This window comes from Pyrgilauda ruficollis, unplaced genomic scaffold (assembly GCF_017590135.1).
Source record: "Pyrgilauda ruficollis isolate IOZ18807 unplaced genomic scaffold, ASM1759013v1 scaffold214, whole genome shotgun sequence".
Lineage (NCBI taxonomy): Eukaryota > Metazoa > Chordata > Aves > Passeriformes > Passeridae > Pyrgilauda > Pyrgilauda ruficollis.
Genome location: NW_024520762.1, coordinates 76,992 through 100,907, shown reverse-complemented (window position 1 = coordinate 100,907; position 23,916 = coordinate 76,992). Strand labels below are relative to the sequence as shown.

Genomic DNA, 23,916 nt, shown 5'->3' with positions numbered 1-23,916 from the left:
ATTCAGTTTTTCATTATTATTAAATGAGCAAGCCCTACCCAAGCTTGTATTCTGCTGCCATGTAGCACCATGGTCCAACATGGCAAAAGTAAGTAAATAGAACTGGGTACTTGACAGGTTTCATCCTCTGCATGTGAAGGGGATCCTCTGAAAGGGTGAGTAACAAGAGGACCAAACACAAATGCCTTTCTCAGAAGGTCTGGTGCTCCTGCTCACACCTGACTTCTTTCATATAGAGAAAAGATGAATTAAAGGAAGGAAAACCTGGCCTGCCTCAAAACACTAAAGGACCAGGACTTGCTCTCCACCCTAGTGAGAGTGAACAAGACACAGCCTGAATGTCACATCATCTTGAAAGAGGTTTGTGCTGCTTTCAAAGCTGATGTTTCATAACACTGCTTACCAATTATCAAATACAAACAACTCATCCAGTGAAAGATTTTTTTCCTGAGTCTTCAAGTCTCTTTAAAAAAAAATAAAAGACAAGACCTGACAGGTGTTTCAGGCTGCAGTAGCAATGCCAGCTGAGCACATTCACCTGACCAGTCCCTCTACACTTTGATCTTGCTTAGAATAGTGTTTTGACAGGTGACACAAGTGCCAAGATGAAGAACTTGCTCCTTAAACATGAAAGGAGCAGGAGTAAAAAAGGGAGGGGAAAGAAAAGAAAAAAGATCCCTTCACAAAACAAACTCCTGCCCCTTAAGACCAGCCCAGACTTCCATATAAGAGCCTGCACTCATGTCTGTATTATGGCAGATGCAGGCCTGGCATGGCCAGTGTTATAGTAGGTGTTGAAGGGGGCTCTGAGCTACCTCACAGCCCTTCCAAAGCATTCCAGATCCTTACAGGGGCAGATACAACAATTTCTTTGCTAGCTTTCAAAAAACAAGCAAGCAAAACAACCTCCTATCACCACCTCCTTCAGCTCCCACCTGAAGTTAAAGAAACCACATCTGGTGCTATCCAGAACTGGCCCACACATCACCCTACTATTGTAAAATAGCAGTAACACTGGATACAAAAGGACAATACCAAAAAAAGTCCTGTTTCTGTCTCCATGCTCTTTCCTTCATTGTACTGCTTGCAGCTGTACTTTTAATATACCTATACTTCTGTTTATCACATCACTTGACATATCACATACAGAAACAAAACAGTATTTAACTGCACCACCAAAGTGGCTGTCTAGAATTTCTGAAAGTGTCTGTGGTGGGCAATTTAAGTGCTGCAGCACATAGGATGATATGGAAATTATTTTTGCTGTTTGGACAGGAGAGAAAGAGTTTTTATCATCACAGAGATTGCATCTTGTACCTGCCTCTTCGATTCTGTCTAAGATAGGGTGGCTGGGAGCTACATTGGCCCCAGCCCTCCCTTCTCTAGGTCCATTAAGATCATATAACACCGCCTGGAAGAAGCTGATAGAAGTTCTAGTCAGTGAGCGAGAGAAGGGTTTGTTCATGTCAGGCTTGTCTCTGTCCGTCATCAGCTGCCAAGCTGGTAAGCATCACTCCATAAAGCTTTTATTAAAATGTAAGTAAAAGCTCATTTAGGGAATCAATTGCACAGCAAGCAACAGGAGTGGGGTAACATGAGCACACCACCCAGTCCCTGCCTGGGCTTTGGCAGTCCTGCAGCAGGGCAGACCCTCCACTTTGGGCTCCCCACATGGCACAGGGTTGGTCCTGATGGCACAGCAGTGATGGGTAAAGCCTGTATCAGCTCTGCCTGCACTGTGGTCTTCAGCTGACACCTTGTTAAGAGGCTGTAACAAGTTGAAGGGTCAGTTTTCCTTTCTACTTCAACAATGATCCCATGTCCAGAGGCATTTAGAGAAACACATTAATTATATTCCTCAATTAGGAGGGAAAAATTGCAATAGCAAGCACAGTGACATACCCCAAACCATCCCACCACCTCCTCAAAGGGAAAAGTGTGACAGAACAGTTACACTACAGTAAAGCCATTTGTTACCCGCACCCCAAGCCCCTCTTCATCTGTCATGTTAATTAGGTTAGAGATGATTTTGTGAGGGCACAGATGTCACACCTGAGGATTCCAGGTTATTATCAAGCCTACTGGGAGATACACATAAACCACAAGAATAAGCCAGGCTACAGGAGGACACCCCAATGTATCTCTTCTTGGGGGTCCTACTCTTCCCCAGCCCAGTTCAGCATCTTCCCTCCTGTGCAAGAATGCAGCACTGCATTCCTGCCTTAATGAATGGCTGGAACGTCAACCCGCAATGTAAGCCTCCATCTACAAAAACAAAGCCCTACTGCTTAGTGGATGGCTTTGTTTTTCGGTTTGTTTGTTTTTTTTTTTTTTTTTTTTGCTTACATCACTGGATTAGTGATGAAACCCTAAGAGATCTTTTGCCAGATGCTAAAACTGTCTGCTTTGAAAATAAACATCTCTAACAGATATGAGGGCACCAAACTGCAGCACCTCTGAGCAGTGCTGTAAAGGACAATATAGAAATGCACAGATGGCCTCCTTTCCAGGGAAGGATAAAACAGGGCTGGATACTCAGCAGGTACAAACTGTCATTGCTCCACTGGCCTCATCTGAAGGACAAGTGAAAGGTACTAAGAAGCTGACTGAGAAGCACACATGCATAAAATTACACTCTCATCCACCTGCAGCTACTGACACTGCGTTCATGAATCTCATCTCAGCACTGTAGGTGATCTTACAAATACATCAGCTTCTCTTGAAAGGTTCCCCTATGTATGTATGTGCAGATACCAGACCTGGCACAACTCACCAGTGCACTGCACTGCAATCCCAAGAAATGCATCTGGACAGCCAGCTCCTTTGCAGTAAAGAAATTCACACACTTCTCCCAATTTCACCTTTAAGAATTCTCAAACCAGATTGAAAATTTATGCTGTAAAAATCACATTTCAAAATAAGCAGTTACCAGAAATGTAAAACACTTCTGCTCTGCAAAATTAGCTTAGCACATTTTATGTATTTAAAAAAATATAAGACATGCATTGTTGCAAAAAAATAATGTGCCAGGTCCTCAGTTAGAAAAAAGTGACACAGTTCCAGTGAGTGATGCAGACTTACAACAGGCATTATTTACACTGCAGGAAAAATGGGAATGGAAAATTATGGCTGTAATATACGGTCAAATCAGTTCTGAGTCATTGTTAATCTAAAGGCCATTATTTTGCATTAACCAGTTCCTCCTCATCTCATTTTTTATGAAAAGTAAGTTCTCTGCATAAAAGCTAAGTAATGGTGATGCCAAAAACCTGTTGTCCTCCTGTGCCCATTGTGGGCTAGGAGCACCAACAAATTCCACAAAGGTGTCCTACCAAGAGTCAGTGCTTAGCCCCACAGGCAGCCAGGAAGGTCCCATTAACAAATTTGGCTAAGTCATGTATATTTTAGCAATGCAACTAGACAGTCCAGAAGAATAGGATTCAAATAAAATATGAATTAGTGTGAAGCCAAATTTTCACATAGCAAGCATTTTCTGCCTAAAAGAGAAGGGAAAAAATTATCCATGCCTACTGCACTTAACTTTTCCCAGATGCTTCAATAAGCTTCATGGCAACACCACTATGTCCCCTGAGGTGCAACAGGAAAGAGAGCAGGGCAGAGGGATGCTAGGATTAGGGGAGAGCTGAAGCTTAACAAAACCACAAAACAACAAAGCCCCACAATATACCTCAGAACACATGCTGTAGCCCTTACATAACCTGAACACCAGCATGGATTTTTTTGTTTGATTACTGAAGAAGAGCTGGCTACACACCTCCTCTTGCATGTGGATCTCCCTGAGCTTCCAAGCATTAGTGATTTAGGAAAATCACTACCCACATAGCACTTGCTCCCACCACCTCTGCGTAACTTCTCAATGCTCCTGTGTTACCTTTCAAGCCAACAGAAAGAAATGTTGATACTTTCTGATACATGGTTGATCAGTTTACTAAAGGGTCTAAAAGAACTTGGTTTTGGATAACCTTGCATTATACAAAGTACATGTATCCCAAGTGAAGGGAAGAACCACAACAGAGGCTGGGAGTAATGCAAGGGAGATCCTGGCTGAGGTCACTTTACGTGGGATGGACACAAGGCATATGGAGGGTAGCATGAAAGGAGACAATATCAAGAAGCCTGAGATCTTGTGGTGTTAGGAACTGTTGAGGTCTGGACACTGAGCTAAAGGTTCAGTCATTCCTGGTAATGGATAGGTACTGCCAGAATTTTATGTTGGCATCTTACATTTAGCAACAAGGCATGCCCAGGCAAAGATCTTCAGGCTTCAGCACTGTCACGGGGGATTCTTCTGCCCAAGAAGAGCTGCAGAACCATTTCCAGCACTGCTCATCCAGGGGCAAACAAACCCTTTGCAATTCTCAGGCAGGAGAGCACTTCTCTGGATGTTGTACTGATACCAAAGGAGAAACAATTGACAGCAAGTACAGGCAAAAAGTTCCCTTCATAGGAAAAGATCATATAAGTCCTTTCAAGGAGTACTTTATACTCTCTGGACATCTGAACCCCTGCCCACCCTCCAGGTGGTACATTTCTGCATGTGTTTTCCTTATATTGCATATAACACATATGAGGTACCAAAGTAAGTGTAATAGAGTTGTACCGTAGGTTAGAATACAGGAGAAATTCCTAAAGAAGATTTAACTATGCAAGCAGATTTAAGAGAGGACAGGCAAGAAGCATGGATAGTGAGGAAGGACTGGTGTGTAGAAATCATTATAAGGTATTTCAGAGAACTTTTGTTATTTGTCTCCTAAGAGACCCTTTGTTATAAGAGATACTCATGTAATATAAAGATAACCTGTTCGCATATCCTGTTCATGAACTTCAGTACTGGAAGATATACAGATGCAGAAGAGTTAACTGAAGGCAGAGTGATTTTGGCAGAATTAATCACTGAGCTCCTTGGTAAGCATGTGCTGGGAAGCATGGGCCTGGCAAGGTGAACAGCCATAGCTTTAAAATTCAGAATATTATCGTTGAGGCAGGGGAGCTAAAGCAAAGGGATTTGGTTTCATAAGAAAGCCAGCCTGACAAATTCATAAGAGGACACAGAAACAGTGGCAGGGTATAGGAGCTGCAGTCTTGCTCCTTCCCAATTGAAGGCTTCCATCTGCTTAGGTCAAGCAAGGTTTACTCCTAGAAAGGCATGGCCCAAAACTCAGGATCTAAGGGATCTGGGTTATAACAACAAAGGAAGCCTGGCTGTTCTTTGTCTGCTGACATTCAGTTTTGTTTTAGAAGACTGAATGTGTCACTGCTCACACTTTCTGATAACAAGAGGGAAACCTCCTGCAGGGCACTAGATAATGTTGACCACACAGGAGGATTTTCCATATAAGACCCTGTTGCTGAAGCCTATGGAACCAGATTGAACCTGGCAGGGTCACAGGATCTTTCACTGAGCAAACTACAAGTTAAAAAAAAAATAAATTAAAAACCAAGCACTTCAGCAGCAGGAGCACACAAGGTAGAGCCTGCCTGATGATCCACGACAAAGCTAGAAGAGCAACATGTCCCAGGGTTTGTAGGACCTCTCATTAATGCACATGCCTGAACATGATTTTCAAAGTGATCAAATTCTTATAGATACAAGTTTTTTTTCTCCTCAGATATATTGGGCTGAAGCAGTTTTCCTTTTGAGAACAAAACAACAGTTCAAGAGCAGAAGGGATGAAAAATTCTATCCTGACCCTGTAACTGTTACTCTTAATCCTGAAGCTTGCCCTCAGCATCTGCAATAGCCAGAAGAGAAGGCAACATATTTAGGCATCAAATGCTGGGAAACTCGCTCCAAGACCTGCAACTTAGATCTTCCAGCATTCATGGGTTTGCAGCTTGCATGTTGCTTTATGGTCCCATTTCCCTTTTTGCCACACTTAGGGGTTAAAATTCTGTTTATGATTAAGGACCCCAACCTCTTCCCTCACACACATACTTGCCATGAGACCAACTGAGCCTTAGAGTACAACGTCTGCAGGTCAAATGGGCTCCTAATCCAGATAATCCATGCAGTGTGATTGGCTACAGTTCTGAAGAAATCCTTTAATTTTCATTCTCTTGCTACTGCTGACAGTCATGGTTTTGTTGACAAATTAGCAGCAAAGTAACGGATGCAGGTGGATTAGAATATCTTGTTTTGCATGTGGCAGTATCAGACCACCAAAAATAAATACACATTAAGAAATCAGGAAAGATGATATTACTAAAACAGGGTGGCTGTTTTTTAAAAAGTGTCTTCTTGAAGCTGCAGCACAGAGGTGAAAGCATGATGAAGGAGAGGATTACCCTGTTCAAATATGTAGATGCTTCCTCTCCATTTTTTGGATACCTAGCTCAGCCTTTCCTAAGGGACCAGGCCCAGGCCTCCCCCGCTTCACAACCTCTGTGGGATGTACACTGACTTGCTACTCAGCCAAGGCAGTCGACTTAAGCAACCACAAGGCAATCCTGGGAATGCAACACTTACCCAGGCCCCGCCACTACCTGACCTGAGCACTTCCTTTTTTGGAGAAGGTATCTTGTTGTGAAGTCAAAAATCCCTGAGAAGCAGACGATACCTTAAAGGCTACTTCCAAATGCCAGACTCAGCACTACATTTGCTATAGAGGCAAGACCTCAGCTACCACAGATAGCAAGAGAGATGATCACCAATCTGTTGACCAAAACAAGGCAGAGAGAAACCAAGTTGTGGAACAGAAAAAGTATTTCCTTTCAGGAAAGCAAATAACCAGCCCCCAAAACAAACAAAAAAAGAGATGTTAATTCAGGCTACTGGACTCTTGTAACTCTTTTCCTTGACTTTTTAAGAGCTTTCTGGAAGAATTAGCTGCTAAAGAAAGGAAGAATACTTTCATGAAGTAGTGAGAAGACTCTTTCCACTTAAAGCTGTGGACAATGTACTCTAAAGTCTAGTCAGAACAGCTCTATTATGTTCTTTGGGATATGGTGGTTACAATGCATTTCCAACAGGCTGAAAGGTATCTGCCACTACAGGTCACTTTGGGACCAGAAGCCCTGTACTTGATAGGGTGAAGCAAACTGCTTCACAGTAAAGGTATGAGGGAAGGCAAAAGCAGGGTATGGAAAATATGAAATAAAAAACATGTGAAGGGGAGAAAAAAGTGAAAGAAACATGGGAAAACAGAAGAATTCAAAGAAAATAGGAATGAAATTGCCCTGTCTTACAGGAGAGCACAAGAGTTCTAATTTCAGCCAAGACATCCTGCAAGTGGAATAGGCAAAACCTGGTGTTAAAAAAAATGCCTCAAAGGGGAGGACTCAGAAACACAGATGATTTGTAAAAAAAATTAAGAGCATTCAGGTCTCCTCACACTAAAAAAACTATGCTGGTTTAAAGCACAGGTATATTAGGTTTAAGGAATCTTTTGGAGACTCTACAAACCTCATGGAGACAAAAAACTTATGTTCCTCTCAGTTTGAACGCTGCACTCAAAAAAAGTAGTTCTTACAGAATGGGAGCATAAAGGAAATGAGACAAACTTAGAAAAAACACATTATTTTATCCTATATATTTATAAAGAGGCAAAAGAAACCTTATTTAGAAGGACTTATAAAAGACTACTATAATTTCAATGAAATATCTAGAATTGCAGTAGTAAATAAAACACCTGAGAAAAGTTTTTGGAGGAGAGGCAAGTCTTTCAGTGCTTTTGGAACTATGGGGAGGCAAGATAACCAAACAACAGATCCATTTCTAATTACTAAGAGTTGGGGTATGAGAAGGAACGTCAATGCTTACACAATACCAGAAATGTGATCTCTCATATCAATTTGCTTCTTTAAGGCATCATCTTAACACCATTTCCTGGCCAATACTAAGCCATAGGACCAAGCAAACTGGACTTTAAGTCATGGACTAGAAGCTTTGTATTTCCCATGTGATATTTCAAAACCCAATGTGTCCCATGCATGTATTCAGTCCCTTATCATTTGACTTTCCTCCCCAGTGCCACATTCTTCACATGTGACTTCAGAAAATAAGTAACACTTTCAGCCCCAAAATCCTTTTAAAATCCACATCCTGTTCAATATCTATAGTTTTGAATAGAGTAACAAATATGTTGACTAGCAACTCCCACTACAGGAGAGAAAGCAAGCCCCACAAAGAGGTGGAATCCAAGAACAAAGGTGGAGAACAAACGCCCCCCCTTTACTCAATTTGTCTGCCCACATACCAAAGATCAAAAGAGCTCTGGGAAGGCTCTGCATAATCTACATACTTTGTGACCTTATTGCAATCAAATTCCCCCTGCAGGCACAACCACTGTGTATATATGCACACACTGTAAATACACAAGCGGGTCTCTGGATGTTTGCCAAGTCACTTGCTCATGCATTGAGTTTGCTTACTTTTAACAACGCTGAGGCCAAAGAAGTGAGGCTCTTTAATCTTCACTAAATCACAAACTTGCTGAAAGAGCTCCTGTCCAGTGGCTTTGACCTGAAAGACACAATCAATCCAACATTACAGATGGCTCGTGCACCTGGATGGAGCAACTCTTCTAAAGAATGAGTTCTAGAGAAGAGTTGCAGGCCAATACATTTTTGGATACCAAAGTAAAATACTCAAACACAACCACACCAGAGAACATCCTTTGTTGTAAATATTATTGTTATTATCATAGAATAATAATCATTAATGTTTACATAAATGCTCCCTTGCAAATTTTTTTTGAGGGGGAAAAAACCCCCAAAAAACCAAACCAAACCAACCAACCAAACCAAAAAAAAAAAAAAAAAACCAAAAAACCCCCACCAAAACCAGAAGTTTTCATTCAGGAGAACCAGGAACAAAAGTACCCAAACAAACACAAGACTCTGAGTAGCTTATAGGTTAGAGATGTGTTTTTTTCTGTACCCCACACAGAAAAGCTTGTTCTGTCTCCTGCTGACTTCTAGTCACACAGCCATTAACATTTTTATCTTTGGCAGCTGCAGCCAAAAGCCTGTAAGACCTTGCCTGTTTCTCTGCACACAGACCTTCTGATATCCCTGCCTCCTGTAATGCACAGACTGCCCCAGAAGGAGCATGGTTCTGGTTAACTGCATGTGCAGACCTGGATGTGCACTTTGATAGGAAGATTCCCCCACTAAATATCCCTCCATAGCCTCATTTCCCCCTGTCGCAGGCACCATCCCAGGAGTACTGACAGACAAAGCACAGGCAAACACAGAAACCCCTCAGCCCACAGAGACATGGGGGAAAGGAGTCCAGAGAAAGAGCAGATGGGGAGAAGAGAACAGCACTGACACAACCTCAGCTGCAGCCATCGTGCAGCCAGCTGCAGCTGCAAAATGGGCCAAGACCCTGGAATTTCATTACCCCACTGCTGGACCATGCAGATTAGCAGTGCCAGGAGCAGCTGCCTGCAGGGGTACAGTGCAGTGCTACAGACCGAGCAACAAAGATGACAGGGCAGAAGTTGACTGTTTAACTCTCCTACAAACCAATCACCATCCTAATTTTTAAATTTTTAAACCTTTCAGTTTAGGTATGCCACACATCCCAGAAACCGGCTTGCACTCACCTCCCTGCCCCACGCTGTACCATGTCACTAGATATGGACAATGGGAAACAGGAGGTCATTTAAGTACTTATTTTCTTCTACTTGACAAGGAATCAGTAGCCAGGCACTCACTACTGTTTTATCAGGAGCTTGGAAGTCTGTACTACACCAATGCAAACATGTGTAAGCTTTGAGCCGGGAGGAGGTAGTGCACAGTTCTGATAAGACCCAAAACCACATCTGGGTCTTATGAGTCTCCATGTGAGACTGCACCCTTTTAGTCTCACACCTAGATGCAGTGTTTGGTCAGACACCCACAACACACATTTGGAAGGTAAAGTTAGTCACAGAGCAATCTCCTTTGCCAAAGAAGCAAGCTCTGACTATATTCTCCTATCTGGGAAGGATTTGCTAAGAAAGATGTGAGCTACCTCTAGCCAGAATGGTTATAGTCATACAACAGTTACTGGCAGCACAAGACTCTCTGTAAATTGTGGAAACACAATGGGATGAATTTTCTAAGTGGCAAGCTTTTATACCTAAGGGAAGAAAAACCTGCTTTAAGATACTTAATTCTGGGGAACTGAGCACTTCAAGTGACAGTTTTGTGGCACACAGCTCTAAACAGTGATTTAGGCAGGGTTCTTGCACAACAGGTATGTTACTACCACCTTGTCCATTCTCCTCTTGGCACTTCCCTTCTGTATCTAGTTCTACTCCCAGCCTTAAAGGCTATGCAATACCAATTTCATTTGCTGTTCCCTCCTACTTTCCTCTCTGCTCAAAGCAACCAATACTTCCCTTTGCAATTTTCATCTTTGGACTTTCCTCCCTATGCATATGGTTCCTGTGCCAAGATTGATCTCAGAAATGCTATGACTCATTCCTTCCACTGATACTCAGCTTTGCCCCATGTTGGGTTCAGGGCTTCTTTACACATGAAATTAATCCAAAGTGAAATTAAGTGCAAGTTTACAGACAGTACCTGCTACTCCAAGGTCATTCTGTGTACAGATATTCACGTGCATTAGTTGCCTATATCTGTTCTTCTTGGTACGTATGCTTTCAAACATTGGCTCTCCTGTTCACCGAACAACTGAAAGACTTCAGACCTATGCTTGCCATTTACCAATGCACAGGACCTCACCAGACTTCCTCCACTCCAAAACTTTCTCCCACTTTGCCTTGCCCTCCTCAGAGCAGCTGGTGAGCTGCAGCACCCCCTAGTTCCCCTCAGTGCTCTGCTTCTCCTCACATTCACAATTGGTCCCAAGAAGGCAGTTTTACTCCTCACCATCCCCCCAGATTCACTGTACATTCAGAAAGGTAGACATCAAAGCTAATTAAGAGATACTTGAGTGCAGGGGAAGAGAATTTAAAATGGCTCCTGCTCCTCCCTCTTCAACAGCACTATCTATGAATGGTGTAAGACAAATATATTTTAAAGAGCAAGCTTCAATCGGTATGTGACCACATAAAACACATATAGGTAAACTCTTATCTGGAAGGGTGGAATTTATATGGGAGGACTTACCTACATAAACACTGTGCTTATCATGGGAAGGATCTATAATTTATTCTGCTGGAAAAATAACCATTCCTACCTACCTCAATGAGCTGCAAGCTTGTTTAGTATTTGCATTCCACACTGAAGAGGTTAAAAGGCTTTGGAAATCTTTAGTAGTAGCATTATTATTCTAATAAATGCACAAAGTATCATCTGTGGTTGTGCTAATTACATTTGAGTTCTACCAACATCACTACAAAACTGCCTTGATGTTTCTTTAAAAAAGAAAGACCTTTTCAGCTGTGAAATCTTAATTTTTGTTGCTGTTTTGAAAGAGTGTTGTCATAAAGTCAGAAGCCAAATGAAAAGTTGTTTCTGGTGACTTGCCCAGCTGTAACAGGTCATGTTTCACTCTCTATGCAATTAGGACACAACTGTGTGTTGAGGTCTCATGTTTTGGCCCAGGCAGCTATTCCCTTTCACACGCAGGCATCTCCAAGTATATACTTTCCCAATTTCCCAGACACGAAAGAAAGGGGTATCAGAAATGACAAGGGTGAATGTCTTTAAAGGAATACAGAGGGTTGCTGTGGAGGATTCCTCTGCAGGATAGCGCAGTGACGCACAAGGCACTGCAGCTTTTTGGAGGGTCAGCAGGTTGGGACAGGACTGGGGAACAGGAAGGGACACAGCACTTTTCTTCTGTTCCTGTCAGCACTCAATGCAAAAGTCTATTTCTCATGCTTATTAAATATTTTAGAGGTATTAAAAAAGACATGCAGATGTAGCATTTAGGAACCTGGTTTAGTGGTGGACTTGGCAGTGTCATGTTTATGGCTGCACTCGATCTTAAAAGAGTCTTTCTCACTCCAAATTTATTTTATTATAAACTGCAGGTTTTTGTGATGTACTGGAGCATGACCCAGTGGTGAAGGAACAGCTGTGTGCTTCATTCAGGCACACCCACAACAAGGAGCAGTGACAGTGTCAGCCCTGCTGGCACTGCCCTCCTGAACCTTCCCCATGGCTGGCTGGCTCTGCTATTTCCCATCTTTAGTCTCCCTTTAGTCTCTCTCTCTCTTTATAAGAGCTATAAGAAGGTGAGATTTAGGGTCAGCTGCAACAGACCATTACCCAGGCCCATACACCTGCTGCCAAGAACTTAATTAAATCATTGTTTTCTGCCTTGCACAAAAGCCGATTGCAGAAGCCTTCTGGGGCAGTAGATGGGCTGGGTTTGAACCAGTAACCTAAAAGCACAGCGTCCCAGATTTTTCTGTTAAAGCTTTATTCCATCCAGCCCTCGAGGCTGTTTCAGTTAAGGACACTACACTTAGACACAGCAGGTAGCAAAATCAGACACAGATTTTGAAGATTAGCACACATAGTTTCAAAAGCCACAGTTTCAATCAAGTACTTAAAATAACAGTTCACCTCAACTGTCTTTTCCCCCTCCTCATCCCAAAGCAGGGGGAAAAAACTACCCAAAACAAAGCCATATCTCCCCAGCCCTTACGAGTGAATGCACATACTCACAAGAGAGCACTTATCTTTGAAACTTGCTGGTCCTCTGAAAGCCAAGTGCCTCTTGTCAGCTCAGTTTCTCACAAGTTCAAGGAGCAGCCGGCATTGCACAAAGAGGCACCGTGCTGTGCAGACACCGTGCCACCCTGGGCTGCCAGCTGAGCTGGCCCTGCTGTCACTCATGCACACTTTGACACATTCAAGGCAGCAATCCAAGAAATTAAGTGACTTACCTCGATTTTTTGTGTGTACGAGTACCCAAGAGGAGGGCAAAAACCCCACCCTCAATGGCTGTTTGCCTTAGACTTTAGAGGGGTCTGCAGGCTGTCAAAACCAGTGATAGCTGGACTCTTTACAAGAGTAAACAGTCATATGTTGGGCACACTTGCTATGTAATCAAGGTATTTCGGGTTAATTTTTTTTTAAATTGTTGGATTATTACAAGCAGCAAAACCATTCAGAGAATAAAAAGTAAATAACAACAGAAAAAGAGCAGAGGAGACCCCCACCCTACAAACACAGACATGACTTCTAACGAACTCTGTGAATGAGCTGAAGCTGCCCAATTAGAAAATGGAGCATCAATTACCCTAAGCTGGCTAATAGCCTTTCGGTCAGCAGACTAGCACCAGGCTGTTGGGAGAACAATGGGAGCTAACAAAACTGAACCATGGCCGCGATGCAGCGACCTCCCGGCCACTCACCCCGACTGCCAGGCTGAGCTGCTCACGGGTGGGCAGGAAGACGCAGATGCTCCGGATCTCTGGCTGCATCCTGCCTGCCAGCAGTGTCCTGCTCATGGTGGGCAGCTCCACAGGGGCTGGGGTCTCCTCTCCAGACAGGTGTCAGGCTCCCTTCATCCCATGTACCTGTTGAAAAGGTGAGAGCATCAGTGCCGTGCTTCTGTTGGCACTGGGAGCAGATCACAGCATGCATGTGATGAGATGTTTAAAAACAAAACCATTCCCAACAGTCATCCATTTTCCAGGGCCAGTCAATGTTTCCACCAGCATCACAGCACAAACCAGGCAGCATCAACCTTTTAAACAGCTTGAAAGTCCCATGAGAGTGCCATAAAGCAATGAAGTCTCCCTGGAATAACAAACCAGACTCAAGGTTTCCAAACTCGTACAAGCGATAACGCAGGTGGTACCTTGGGCCATTGCCTGAGAAAACCCGTGACATGGGAGAGTGCCCCATCCTTCAGCCAGGCACCTTGCTCACTCCCAAAGCAGAGATTTCAATGGGCTGTCAACAGGCACATGTCAGTGCAGAGGAGTTCATCTGTGCTGTCCTCCCCCTCACTTCATCCCTACTCCCTGGGAAACCACTGCCTGAAATCCTCTACACCTCAGCTCAAAGGAGGAGATGGAACACAAACTCAAAAGGCTGAGCCACTGTATAACACCTTTTGTCATGTAAGAATTGCCCTCCTCTCAAGCACTGAGCACAGGCTGCACAAGCATCTTACAGATGAAGTTCAGATAGATATTAACAGAAATAAGAGACAAAAGCTTTCTTTGCAGTCAAATGCACAGTAGACAACATCATCTTGACTTTACAGCTAGGTTAGACAGTTTCCTCAGCAACTTGTACCATTTTATGTATAGCCCTCTCCTCTCCAATGCTCTCCGCATTCCTCTCAGGAAGTATCCTGTGGCACCTGATGAATCCATCAGGAAGGGGAGAGGCTCATTGAGGGTGGGTTAGGTATCAATGCCAGCAGAGACCTAAACCAGCAAGATACCAACCACAGGATCCACTCCATCCCCATACAAGTTTTGATGTAAGTCAACCCCCAACTGCCCCGAACAAAGGGGGTGACTCCCTTCCACCAGCAACACCAGAGCACTCACCTGCAGCACAGCAACAGAGGTGTTGCCTGTCCCCAAAGTCCCCATACACCCGGGGACAGGTGCAGACCCTAGCAAGGGCAGCCTGATGCACTGGTTCTGGCAGTGCCACCCTCTCCCACTACCCACAGCCCAGCCCAGCTCACCTTCAGGGGACAGGCTGTGAAGGGAGCCATGGGCTTTTCCTTCACCCTCCACAACACATAAAACATGAGGGATCACAAGCAGCAGGGAAGCAAGCCATGTTATGCTAACACACATACACATATATGCATGTACTTGTGTGCCTGTGCACTACAAATAAGTTCAAAAATCATGTTTGTCCTGGTTCAGGAGAAAATTGTGGCAGAATCAAATTCATGAGTAGGAGATGGGAAAAGCAAACAATAATGTAGAATACAGCAAATAGAACTTGGATTTATATCTCTTTCAACTCTACTCACACATCAATTTTTTAAAAATTATTTTTAAAGCAAATACAGAATAGATCCAGGAGTGTCCTCTTGCAAATACAGAAGCTGTTCCATGCACTGCCTTCCCTGAGCCAGCATATACAATGCTTCTTAACAAAGCAATTTTTGATTCAAGCTATGTAGAGCATTCCTTATAAGACAGAAGTAAACAAAAAAATGCAGACAAGGGAGTTATTAAAGTATTTTTTCAAAACAAGTATGTCGTTTAACAAGACGTAGGAGTTTTTAAAATACTGCTCTAAACTAAAGTAAGTGAGAAAAAGACATTTGACCTTATGGGACACGTGAAAGCTGCTATTAACTGAAATATTAAGAGGAAAATTCTGATTTATCTTCTCTCATTGAAATAATTATGCTCACATGCTCTCTCAGGGTCCGGACTACACACTACTAACAGCTGTATATAAATTACAGATGTCTACAGAATGACTTGAGGGCAACAGGTCACTACTATTATTGCCAGCTGATGTAATTCGTGCCATCAACTTCATCAACAGCATAAAGACCTCAAGTATGAGCTTATCTTAATTGTCAAACGGCTGCACTGGCCAGTACACGTTCCCTCTCACAAGGAAACATCACAGCCAGTAAAGACATTCATGCAACTCAGAACTGAAAGTAGGACAAAAAAGTTACCATAAAGCACAAACACATGCACACAGATTCCTTTGGACATCTGAAGAAACTGACTCTCAGTTCCCCACAGCCTCTGTAATAAAAAGTTTTTTGACAGTTTTTTCCCACACCTGCTTTTTCCATTTGAATTTTTAAGAGAACAGCTGTGGATCCGCAGAACAGGGAAGTGAGAAAGGCAGAAGAGAAAGTGTTTTCCTTCTTATGATTAAAAAAAAAGAGCTTCTGGACCCTCTCACAACAGGTAAGGGGTTAAAGAAAAAACATCCTTCATCTGAAGGGGGAGGTCAAACACAAGCCCAGCTCAACCTTCTCTTCTTTAGAGGAATGTTAGGATGTGATAAAACATAATGAATCATTAACTTGCTAGCAATGCATGTTTACACCTTTACTTTTTTTTTTTTTAAAAGAAGTTGTGAGTCAGGAATAACTGCCCAATGCAAACAAGTGACCAGAAGGAATGCTCTTTCTTAAGCACACACAATTTCAGACTGCCCATATGCCATTCCTTTGTTTACCACAGATTCCAACCTCTTAACCTCAATTAAACCATAAAAGCTCCAGCAAATGCACTGCAGATGAATTAATAAAAGCTGAAGTCAATCATCAGCCTCTGGGACACCCTACAGGTTGTTTGTTTTTGTTGTGTTGCTTTTTTATAACTAACATCACTTCATGTTTTAGCTCCTGAAGAAGTGCATTTTGAGATGCAATTGCTTGGTCAAAGGCCCAGTAAGTCTATCAATTAAAACAGTCAAAGGCACTATTTATTTGTATTTTTCTGGTATGAGACAGGAGGCTTATTAGTGCTCAGAGTGGCGGCACAGCTTATTTAGCATTGTTTATTTTACCTAAACACACATGCAGAGGATCTTTGGAAAACATGCGTGTCATTAACTTCAAGCCTTCTCTCACTAAGCACCTCAAACATGGTCACAAAACCTCAATTAAATCTTCCCCTCCTCTCTCCACAGACCCTCAAGTTGCCTCCCAGCACAGGGCCAGAACCTCAGCACTTGCTGGATCAAAGCAGGAATGGATGAGGTTTGCTCCAGCAAGGCAGAAAAGAGCAGCAGAGCCCCCCGCCCCACGGGAGGGAGAGTTGAATGAGAAGGAAGGAGCCATTTGCTTCAGGGATCAGCAGGATGGCTCACTGAAACACCTCACACCCCACCATACACCCAATGACACAAGGATGTCCTGCCACCACTGAATTTGGGGCCGTGCCACTGCCAGCCTGTCTGGGAGAAGGTCTCATCCAGACAGCATGTGGGTTCTTGTAATGAACCACTGTATTTTACACACTAGTTCATAACACCACAGCAAACTGGGTCCTAATTCTCATTTTAGCCTCTAGGTACAGCTACAACCACATCTCAAGGGGATAATGGGAATAGATGAATGAGCCATAACTTACCAACTCAGAGTAGTAAAGCAGAACAAAATTCTTATCTATCAAGAAAAAAAGCACAGGTAATTCTGTGCTTCTCTCACAAACACATGGAAACATGCTTTTTAAGGTTTATTACAGTAAAACATCTGCTTTTCTAGAGCTGATAGCAAATGAGCACCAAGCATCTTCCTGATGAACCTTACCACAGTGGCCCTACAGCCTCTCATCAAAAATTGTCCAGAAACATTAAGACTCTTCTTAATATTTTCCAGACATCATCCAGAGATCTCTTCTAAGGCTTCTAAGAACACTATACTCTTAGGCTGCAGTTTCACAAACAGCTTAAGCAGCTTTAATCAAGGCAGTCCTGCAGCAAGACAGACAGACAACTGCCTGGAAAGAAATCTGCCTTTGGCACATGGGCTGCCTTGTACTCATGATGAAACACAGTCATAGAACTGAAAACCCCCCTCACCTCCCAGGTATTTTGTCCCCTCAGATGCATACTGGAGGGCACCAGTACTATCTGCAAAAGAGAGTATCAAAGAGCCTGAGCAAGTAAAAGATGTCATGATGGCATGTATAAGGCGTCTCAGCAATTTTAAAAAACTCCACCCACGTCCTTTGACTAACCCTTGCAATGATGAAAATTTCTCTGAGAAGATGGATCAGCCAGGAAGGAGCAGAAACACAGTTGCCTGTCAGGGCAGAAAACAAGATTTAAGATAAATAGCTTTATGTCATGGCTGTAAGATGATGTGAAAAGTGCCACCTGTGACCAGCAGTTAGGACAACTAGGTCACATCCTGCAGCAAACTCCCAGAAGCACATTGACTTTTCAAATGTGTCTACCTCAGTATCATTCCAGAACTAGCACCACACATCCAAGGGCAAAGATGCCACAGAGAGGTAGGTATCCACACACTGCTTTTTGGGTAAAATATACACCTGTCTTCAAACACTGCACACCACTTCGTAGGAAACCCCTGTTCAAAGCCATTGAACAAGGAATACCAAGACACCTCCCAGTCACTTGGAAGCTTTGAAGAACTGGACTCCAGAACTGGTGCAGCTTGGCTGTGGGCATGTGCAACACTGACAGCAGAGACAACCGGCTTCAGCCCACAGAAGTGGGAGATGCAACTACAGCAGGATCTCCATACCTGGTCAGGTGTGACAACAGTTCTCTCACAGGACAGGGATGTGGGCCTGGCCCCCAGCCTTCCTTTAGGATTCTTCAAGAGGTGCAATGTGAGATGCCTTCAAAAACTCCAGAGCTGTGAACCCAAGCCGATGTGACAGGGAAATTGCTGAGCATTGGTCTTACATACCAGCCAACATCCTTTTTTCCTTTCTTCCTGTACAAGCAGCACTCCTTGGTGACACTGAGCTTTAACAACAGCAAGGAAAATGCTTTCTCGCTAGTCTTCATTGAAGGATTAGATGCAGCTCTTAGTTAGGCGTGACTGATTGAGCTCTCCACCTTTGTGCTATAAAGTCTTCCTGCCCCACGTCAAGCAGTACAAGTGAATCCTAGAACAGGAAACATGCTCTAGTGCCTGCAACTCTTCTGCTCTGCAGTCTCCCACAATGTGTTTAGGAAGAAGGGATCTCCCAAAATTCTGTGGACACCAATTCCTAACCTAGGACCTTGCTGCTATGACACTCTGTAGGCTGCCCTAGTCCTTAAGCTCAAAAATAGGGATAGCTCTCCTAACCCAGGGGTGGTGGCATTCTTTTGCAGCCAAACAAAAGTGACTGATGTTTTTGGGTGCACTAACTAGTCCTGAAGGAGAGGAAAAATGCTTAACAAAGGAAAGAGCATCAAAGGAGGTGCTCCTGCAGCACATGGAAACACAAGGGCAGGGCAGCAATGCAGGACCATGCAGCTGCCATGCTTCCTTCCACCCACCTCTCCCATGGCAAGAAGAAAGCTCCTCAGCAGTTTGCTCCCTTTGAGGACAGCACAACATGAATCACTTTATGATCTTAATATTTAGCTGAAACAAAACAGTTCAGGAGCTCTTTGAAAGATACAGACAATGAGTATTAAAGGCTTCAGGCAAAAGGGGATGAATTAGGATCTCACAGGGACTATGTTTTTTCCATCACTTTTAAGTGATGGAAAGTGGCTTTGAATTCTTGTACTCAAAAACAGGCAGCCATTTAAAATACATTATCAGTACTACATGCAAAACTTAGCAATGTACACGTTTTAAAGAATGCCCAAACAGTAAAATCTGCATCTAGAGCATGCAATTCCTTTCCAGCACGCTTTTTAACCAGGGGAGACAAACAATCTTCTTGTGGGAAGATATGTGGATCAACTGATCCTTCCTTTTCACTGACTGGTAAAAATAGTAGTATGTACTACTACTTTTGTAGTACATACAGTAATTTTTTTGTACTGTAGTACTACTGTATGTTTTATACTGTAATACTACAGTAATTTTTTTCTACCCTATAGCATCTGACTACTGACACACAGTTTCTATTGCAATGAATTTCATTACTGCTGCATAATCTACTAATGGACTTGTCTATTGAATACCAATCATTTATAAGTCTCATACTTCATAAATCAAGCACATTAATTAAAGTTTAAGAGTAAGTGGCAATTTAAGGTATCAATTGGCCTAGGCAACTGCAGAAGCATGAGAAAGAACCAGCAAAATATGGCACTGGGCATGAGCCAGCCTCAGTATCCATTACACTTCACACAGAGCAGCTGCAGAGGAAGCCTAGTCAGAAATGCCAAACTCCATTTTCTCAGCTGGATCCCCAACACACATCACATGAGATCTTCCAAAAGTTAAGAGAAGTGAATTGCTGGAATAGCCATTCAGTAACAGCAACCTTGTCACCCCTCAAACACACTGACATGTCCCTTTCGAGATGGTCCCTTAGGGAAATCTCATGTATGGGCATACAAATGCACAGCTGGGAGTGCAGTAAAGACAATGCCACTCCAGAATCTCGGTGTAAGAACCAGAACAGAGATACTTCAATTTAGCACTCCAGTGCTTGGCAATTGCCTTGTAAATCGCAGCTCTTTAGTAAGATCTTTCACCTTTTCTATCTATGTGAAACAGGAGAGGCAAAGTACAGGCAGCAAGTTCTTTGCAATAAGGGAAAGTCAGGCTTCCTTCACAGGCACAGCAACTGTCATGAAACTTAGGAAAAGCAGGAAAGCAGTAGCAAGACCTGGCCTCTCTACTGACAACTCAGAAGAGAAGCACCTTCCTATACTATGCAAATTGCAAATGCACAACATGTCCTGACCCAAAAGCCTATCAGTTAATTCTCCAACTGGAAACATATTCCATTTTTAGTTTACCAAGGCTATGAACAGGATTTCTCCCAAGGGGATCCATTATACTCTTGCGTCAAGCACAACAGATGAGAGATACTCTTCTACAAGCCTGTCTTTGCACAAGTTATTTTACAGGGATAGTATTTTTTCTCTTGAGCTACACTGGACTGACTTGGAATGTATCCCTAAGATTCAAGAAGCCTGTTGCAGAACTGTCCAAAAATTTCTTCATTGCTATTCTCACCAAGATCTTCTAACAGTTATAGAAGCAGCAGACTACAAAGTCTTTATTAAATAAATAAATAAAGAGCAAAGCGTAATTATAATTTCACAAGCAATACCTTGAGCTGCAGGATAAATGAGGAGAGATGTGGGGTGTTTTTTTTTGTTTTTCTAAACAACGTGACAAATTCTTCTGAGTAGGAATAGCTTCTCTACCAGTAATAACCATGTAAAAAAATAAATTGGCTTGCTTCCCCTGAGGAAGGGGAAAGTCCACTGCTGATCTCATTGCATTTGAATCACTATCTAAATAACCAGACCAACCAGGCAGTTTCTGCATCAGTTGGCTTCTTTTTCCCCCTCAAGTGTACAGCTAGTCTTGAAAATATTCAGAGTAGAGAGGAATACTGATTTATGTGAAGTGGACAAAAAGAATAGATAAAATTCCACCTGGAACACAGCTTGCCTCTGTTACACGTGTGAAAATGCCAATCTGCTGATACCTTGACAAAATTAACACAAACAGCAGGGTCTTTACGATTAGATACAGTTTCAGAGACTGCACACAGCACTGTCAGACATCAGCTTTAGCAAAGCAATGGGGAAGACACAGACAAAAAAAGAAACAGAACAAAAAAACCCCAGCCTTACAGAGTGCTGCATTTTTGAGGCAAGGCTGAATTGTGCAAAAAGAGGAAATAGAGGGAAAAAAAGAAAAGGCAAACATAAGAAACGGTTAAACAAGAAGCAAATTATATTCGCCTGCGATACTCCAGGGAGCAGCTCCTCCTTGCCAGAGGATCTTGTTTGGGCCAAGCTCACTGTTTGTCTGTGCAGTTACTAATCACACACCACAAATTAAGGTGCCACTTTGTAACACCACCAAGACAATCAAGCAGCAGTGCAGTAACAGGGGACTTTCGGCAAGAAAAGCAGTGCAACCCTGGAGCACAGTAAGCATGCAAGTCATTTACATCGTCTCACTTTGGAGGAACAGTAGGGAGACTTTACAACAAAAGCCAACTGATAGAGAGCTAATGATTGGATTCATATGTTTTTTACCTGCAATGCTGGGAAGAGAAAAGTGCTGTAGATTTAAAGTACTATCAGCTTTGATTTAAAAAAAAAAAAAAAAACAAACTAAAATATAACAAACAAAAAAACCCCAAAATCCCACAAAAATTCACCCATAAAAAAATCTAAATGACTGGCCCTCACCTGGGTCTAAAACCTTCTATCAGAAAAAGACTTAGATGAGAAAACCACAAGTAAATCCAGACGTTTTTGGTGTTACTGGTGTCCATCCCATTTTATCAAGTTCATATTAAAAAATCCTGTTAACAACAACAAAAATTCTAAGGGGAAAAAATCCTGCCCAAAAACCACAGACATTTTTCGGCAGACCACAACAAAGAATCACTACAACTCCTGTTCTTCAACAGCATTGTATAGTCTTATTTTTGTCTTATTCTTTTATGTTTCCTCCCCTCTTTTCTTCCACAAGGTGATCTCTACAAGAAACACAACCCCCACACACCTCTTAGATTCCTTTTTTTTCTGATTTGACACTTCCTATCTGAAGCCAAAACACAGGCTACTACACAGACTCCCACCACCACTAGTGCTGAAACCATAACACTTTGAGTGTTTAATTGTACAATTAAATGGGAGGAATAAACAACAGTGAGGCCAAGGCATTCTGTTATCATTCCAAATTTTCCAGGAACAAAATAAAAATTAAAAACGCTAAACAAATTAATGGGTCACCAATGTTCACAGTTATGATTTGTTGGTTTGGGTTTTTTAAAACATTTCTGAAGTGTTTATTGTCAGGGTCCAGGCATCACAGCGGTACTCTGAAGAAGGGACAAGGTTCAGACAGCGTGCTAGTTTTCTGGTATGGTAGAAAAACACAGATGTTCATTTTAAATGCCACAGGGGAGTTAACCTGAGAGCCTGTCACTGCCGAATACCAGGAGAAACATCTCTCCTTTCGATGCAGACGATGATGACTTCTCAGCACAGGAAACCCAAAGCCTTGCCCTGCAAATCATTACCAAAAAAGAATTCCAAGAGGTGGAGAAACAACGAGGTATGGAGACTTTTGCCTTGCTGACGCCCACCCTTTCTCCCGCAAGCACACACCTGCGGGGACACTCTCCTCCTGTCCCGTCCCACCCCGTACGGGTGCATCAAAGTCCCTTACGGCTGTCGGACGACCCAGACCAGCCCCACGAGACGCCTCCAGACCCTCGCCCCCAAGGCTGCCCCACGGAAGGAGGCGGCCCAGGTGCTGCCCCACAGGGTGGGACCCACGGGGCCGTGTCCCTGTCAATCCCCCTCGGCACCTGCGAGGCAGGTGGCAGCCAACTGAGCACCAGCTGGGACGCGTCCCACACTCGTGCCATCGCACGGCCCCACGGGAGCTCTCTGGGACACGGCCAGCCGCCTCGGGTGTCTCCCGTCGCGCAGCCTGTGTATTGCTGATCCTGCCCCAGCATCACCCCATCATCCAGCGAGACCCACCGGCAGGGCCCGGTCCACGACACCGAGGGACAGATAAGTTACCACGACCCCAGACTCCTCCAGAGCCCCACTCTCTCCTGTCCCTACCTTGTGCCTGCCCGCTCTCGCTGCCTCCGCTCGGGAGCGCGCAGGGACACCCACGGTGGCGGCTCCGACGGGAAAACCCCCTGACAATGTGACACACCCGGAGATCGCTCCGGCCGACGCTAGCACCGCCTATCGAAGCCACGAAGTTGTAAATAGACTTTGGCAGCCGCTGCCGCGCGGTGGGACCGACCGCTGCAGCACGGAGCCTCTCCCGGTTCCGCGGGCAGCACACCGCCGTCCCAGCGCCCTCGCCCCCACCATTCCCTCCCCGCGGGCGCCGCTCCCACCCGGCACCCGTCCCCCCATGCCTTTGTCCCCCGGCAGCTCACCGGGATCGCGCCAGCCTCTCCTCCCGCTGCCGCAGGGGCCCTGAGACACCTCCTCGCCGCTGTCCCGTCAGCGGAGCGCCGCGGACTCACCGCGGTGTAGCCCCCGCCGCGGAGCTCCTCCGGCGTCTCCGCTGCAGCATCCAGCGCCCACCGAGGTAGCAGGGCAGACGGCGGGAGCACGCCGGAGCCCCCGAGGAGGACCGGCGGTGGGGCGGGGCCAGGGGGGGGCGGCACACGGGGAGAGGAAGCTGCGGGGGCGGGCCGGGACGGGCTGTGTGTGCAGGGGAAGCTGCGGTAGCCGGCGGACTGTGTGCGGCGATGAGGCGTTGCTGGCGGGGCTGCGAGGCGATTTTGGTTTTGGTGGATACTCAGTCCACCGTACTGGCAGCAATGAAGTTTGTGTAGGGGAAATTGCAATTAAGAGTCACCACAGCAAGTCACTGGAACTCGGTCCGGTTGGCTGTGCCGCAGCCAGGTTAACTGGTGATGCTGGCAGGGGGAGATGGCT

At 44.2% G+C, this 23,916-nt stretch overlaps 1 protein-coding gene across 2 annotated transcripts in view; it reads right to left on the bottom strand.

Annotated features, from left to right (window-relative positions):
- The window catches only part of LOC121353957 (FERM domain-containing protein 6-like), a 40,785-nt gene extending 17,178 nt beyond the window's left edge, over window positions 1–23,607 (bottom strand). Inside the window, exons 1-3 of one of the 2 annotated variants that reach the window (XM_041468191.1) lie at window positions 23,409–23,607; window positions 13,284–13,448; window positions 8,392–8,482 (exon numbers count right to left, since the gene is read on the bottom strand). In XM_041468191.1, the coding sequence (XP_041324125.1) occupies window positions 8,392–8,482; window positions 13,284–13,379 (187 nt within the window). In that variant the 5' untranslated portion in view covers window positions 13,380–13,448; window positions 23,409–23,607. Of the gene's footprint in view, window positions 1–8,391; window positions 8,483–13,283; window positions 13,449–23,079; window positions 23,210–23,408 lie in introns of those variants that run through there. The other variant, XM_041468192.1, reaches the window with a different exon arrangement.
- Window positions 23,608–23,916: the final 309 nt, after the last annotated feature.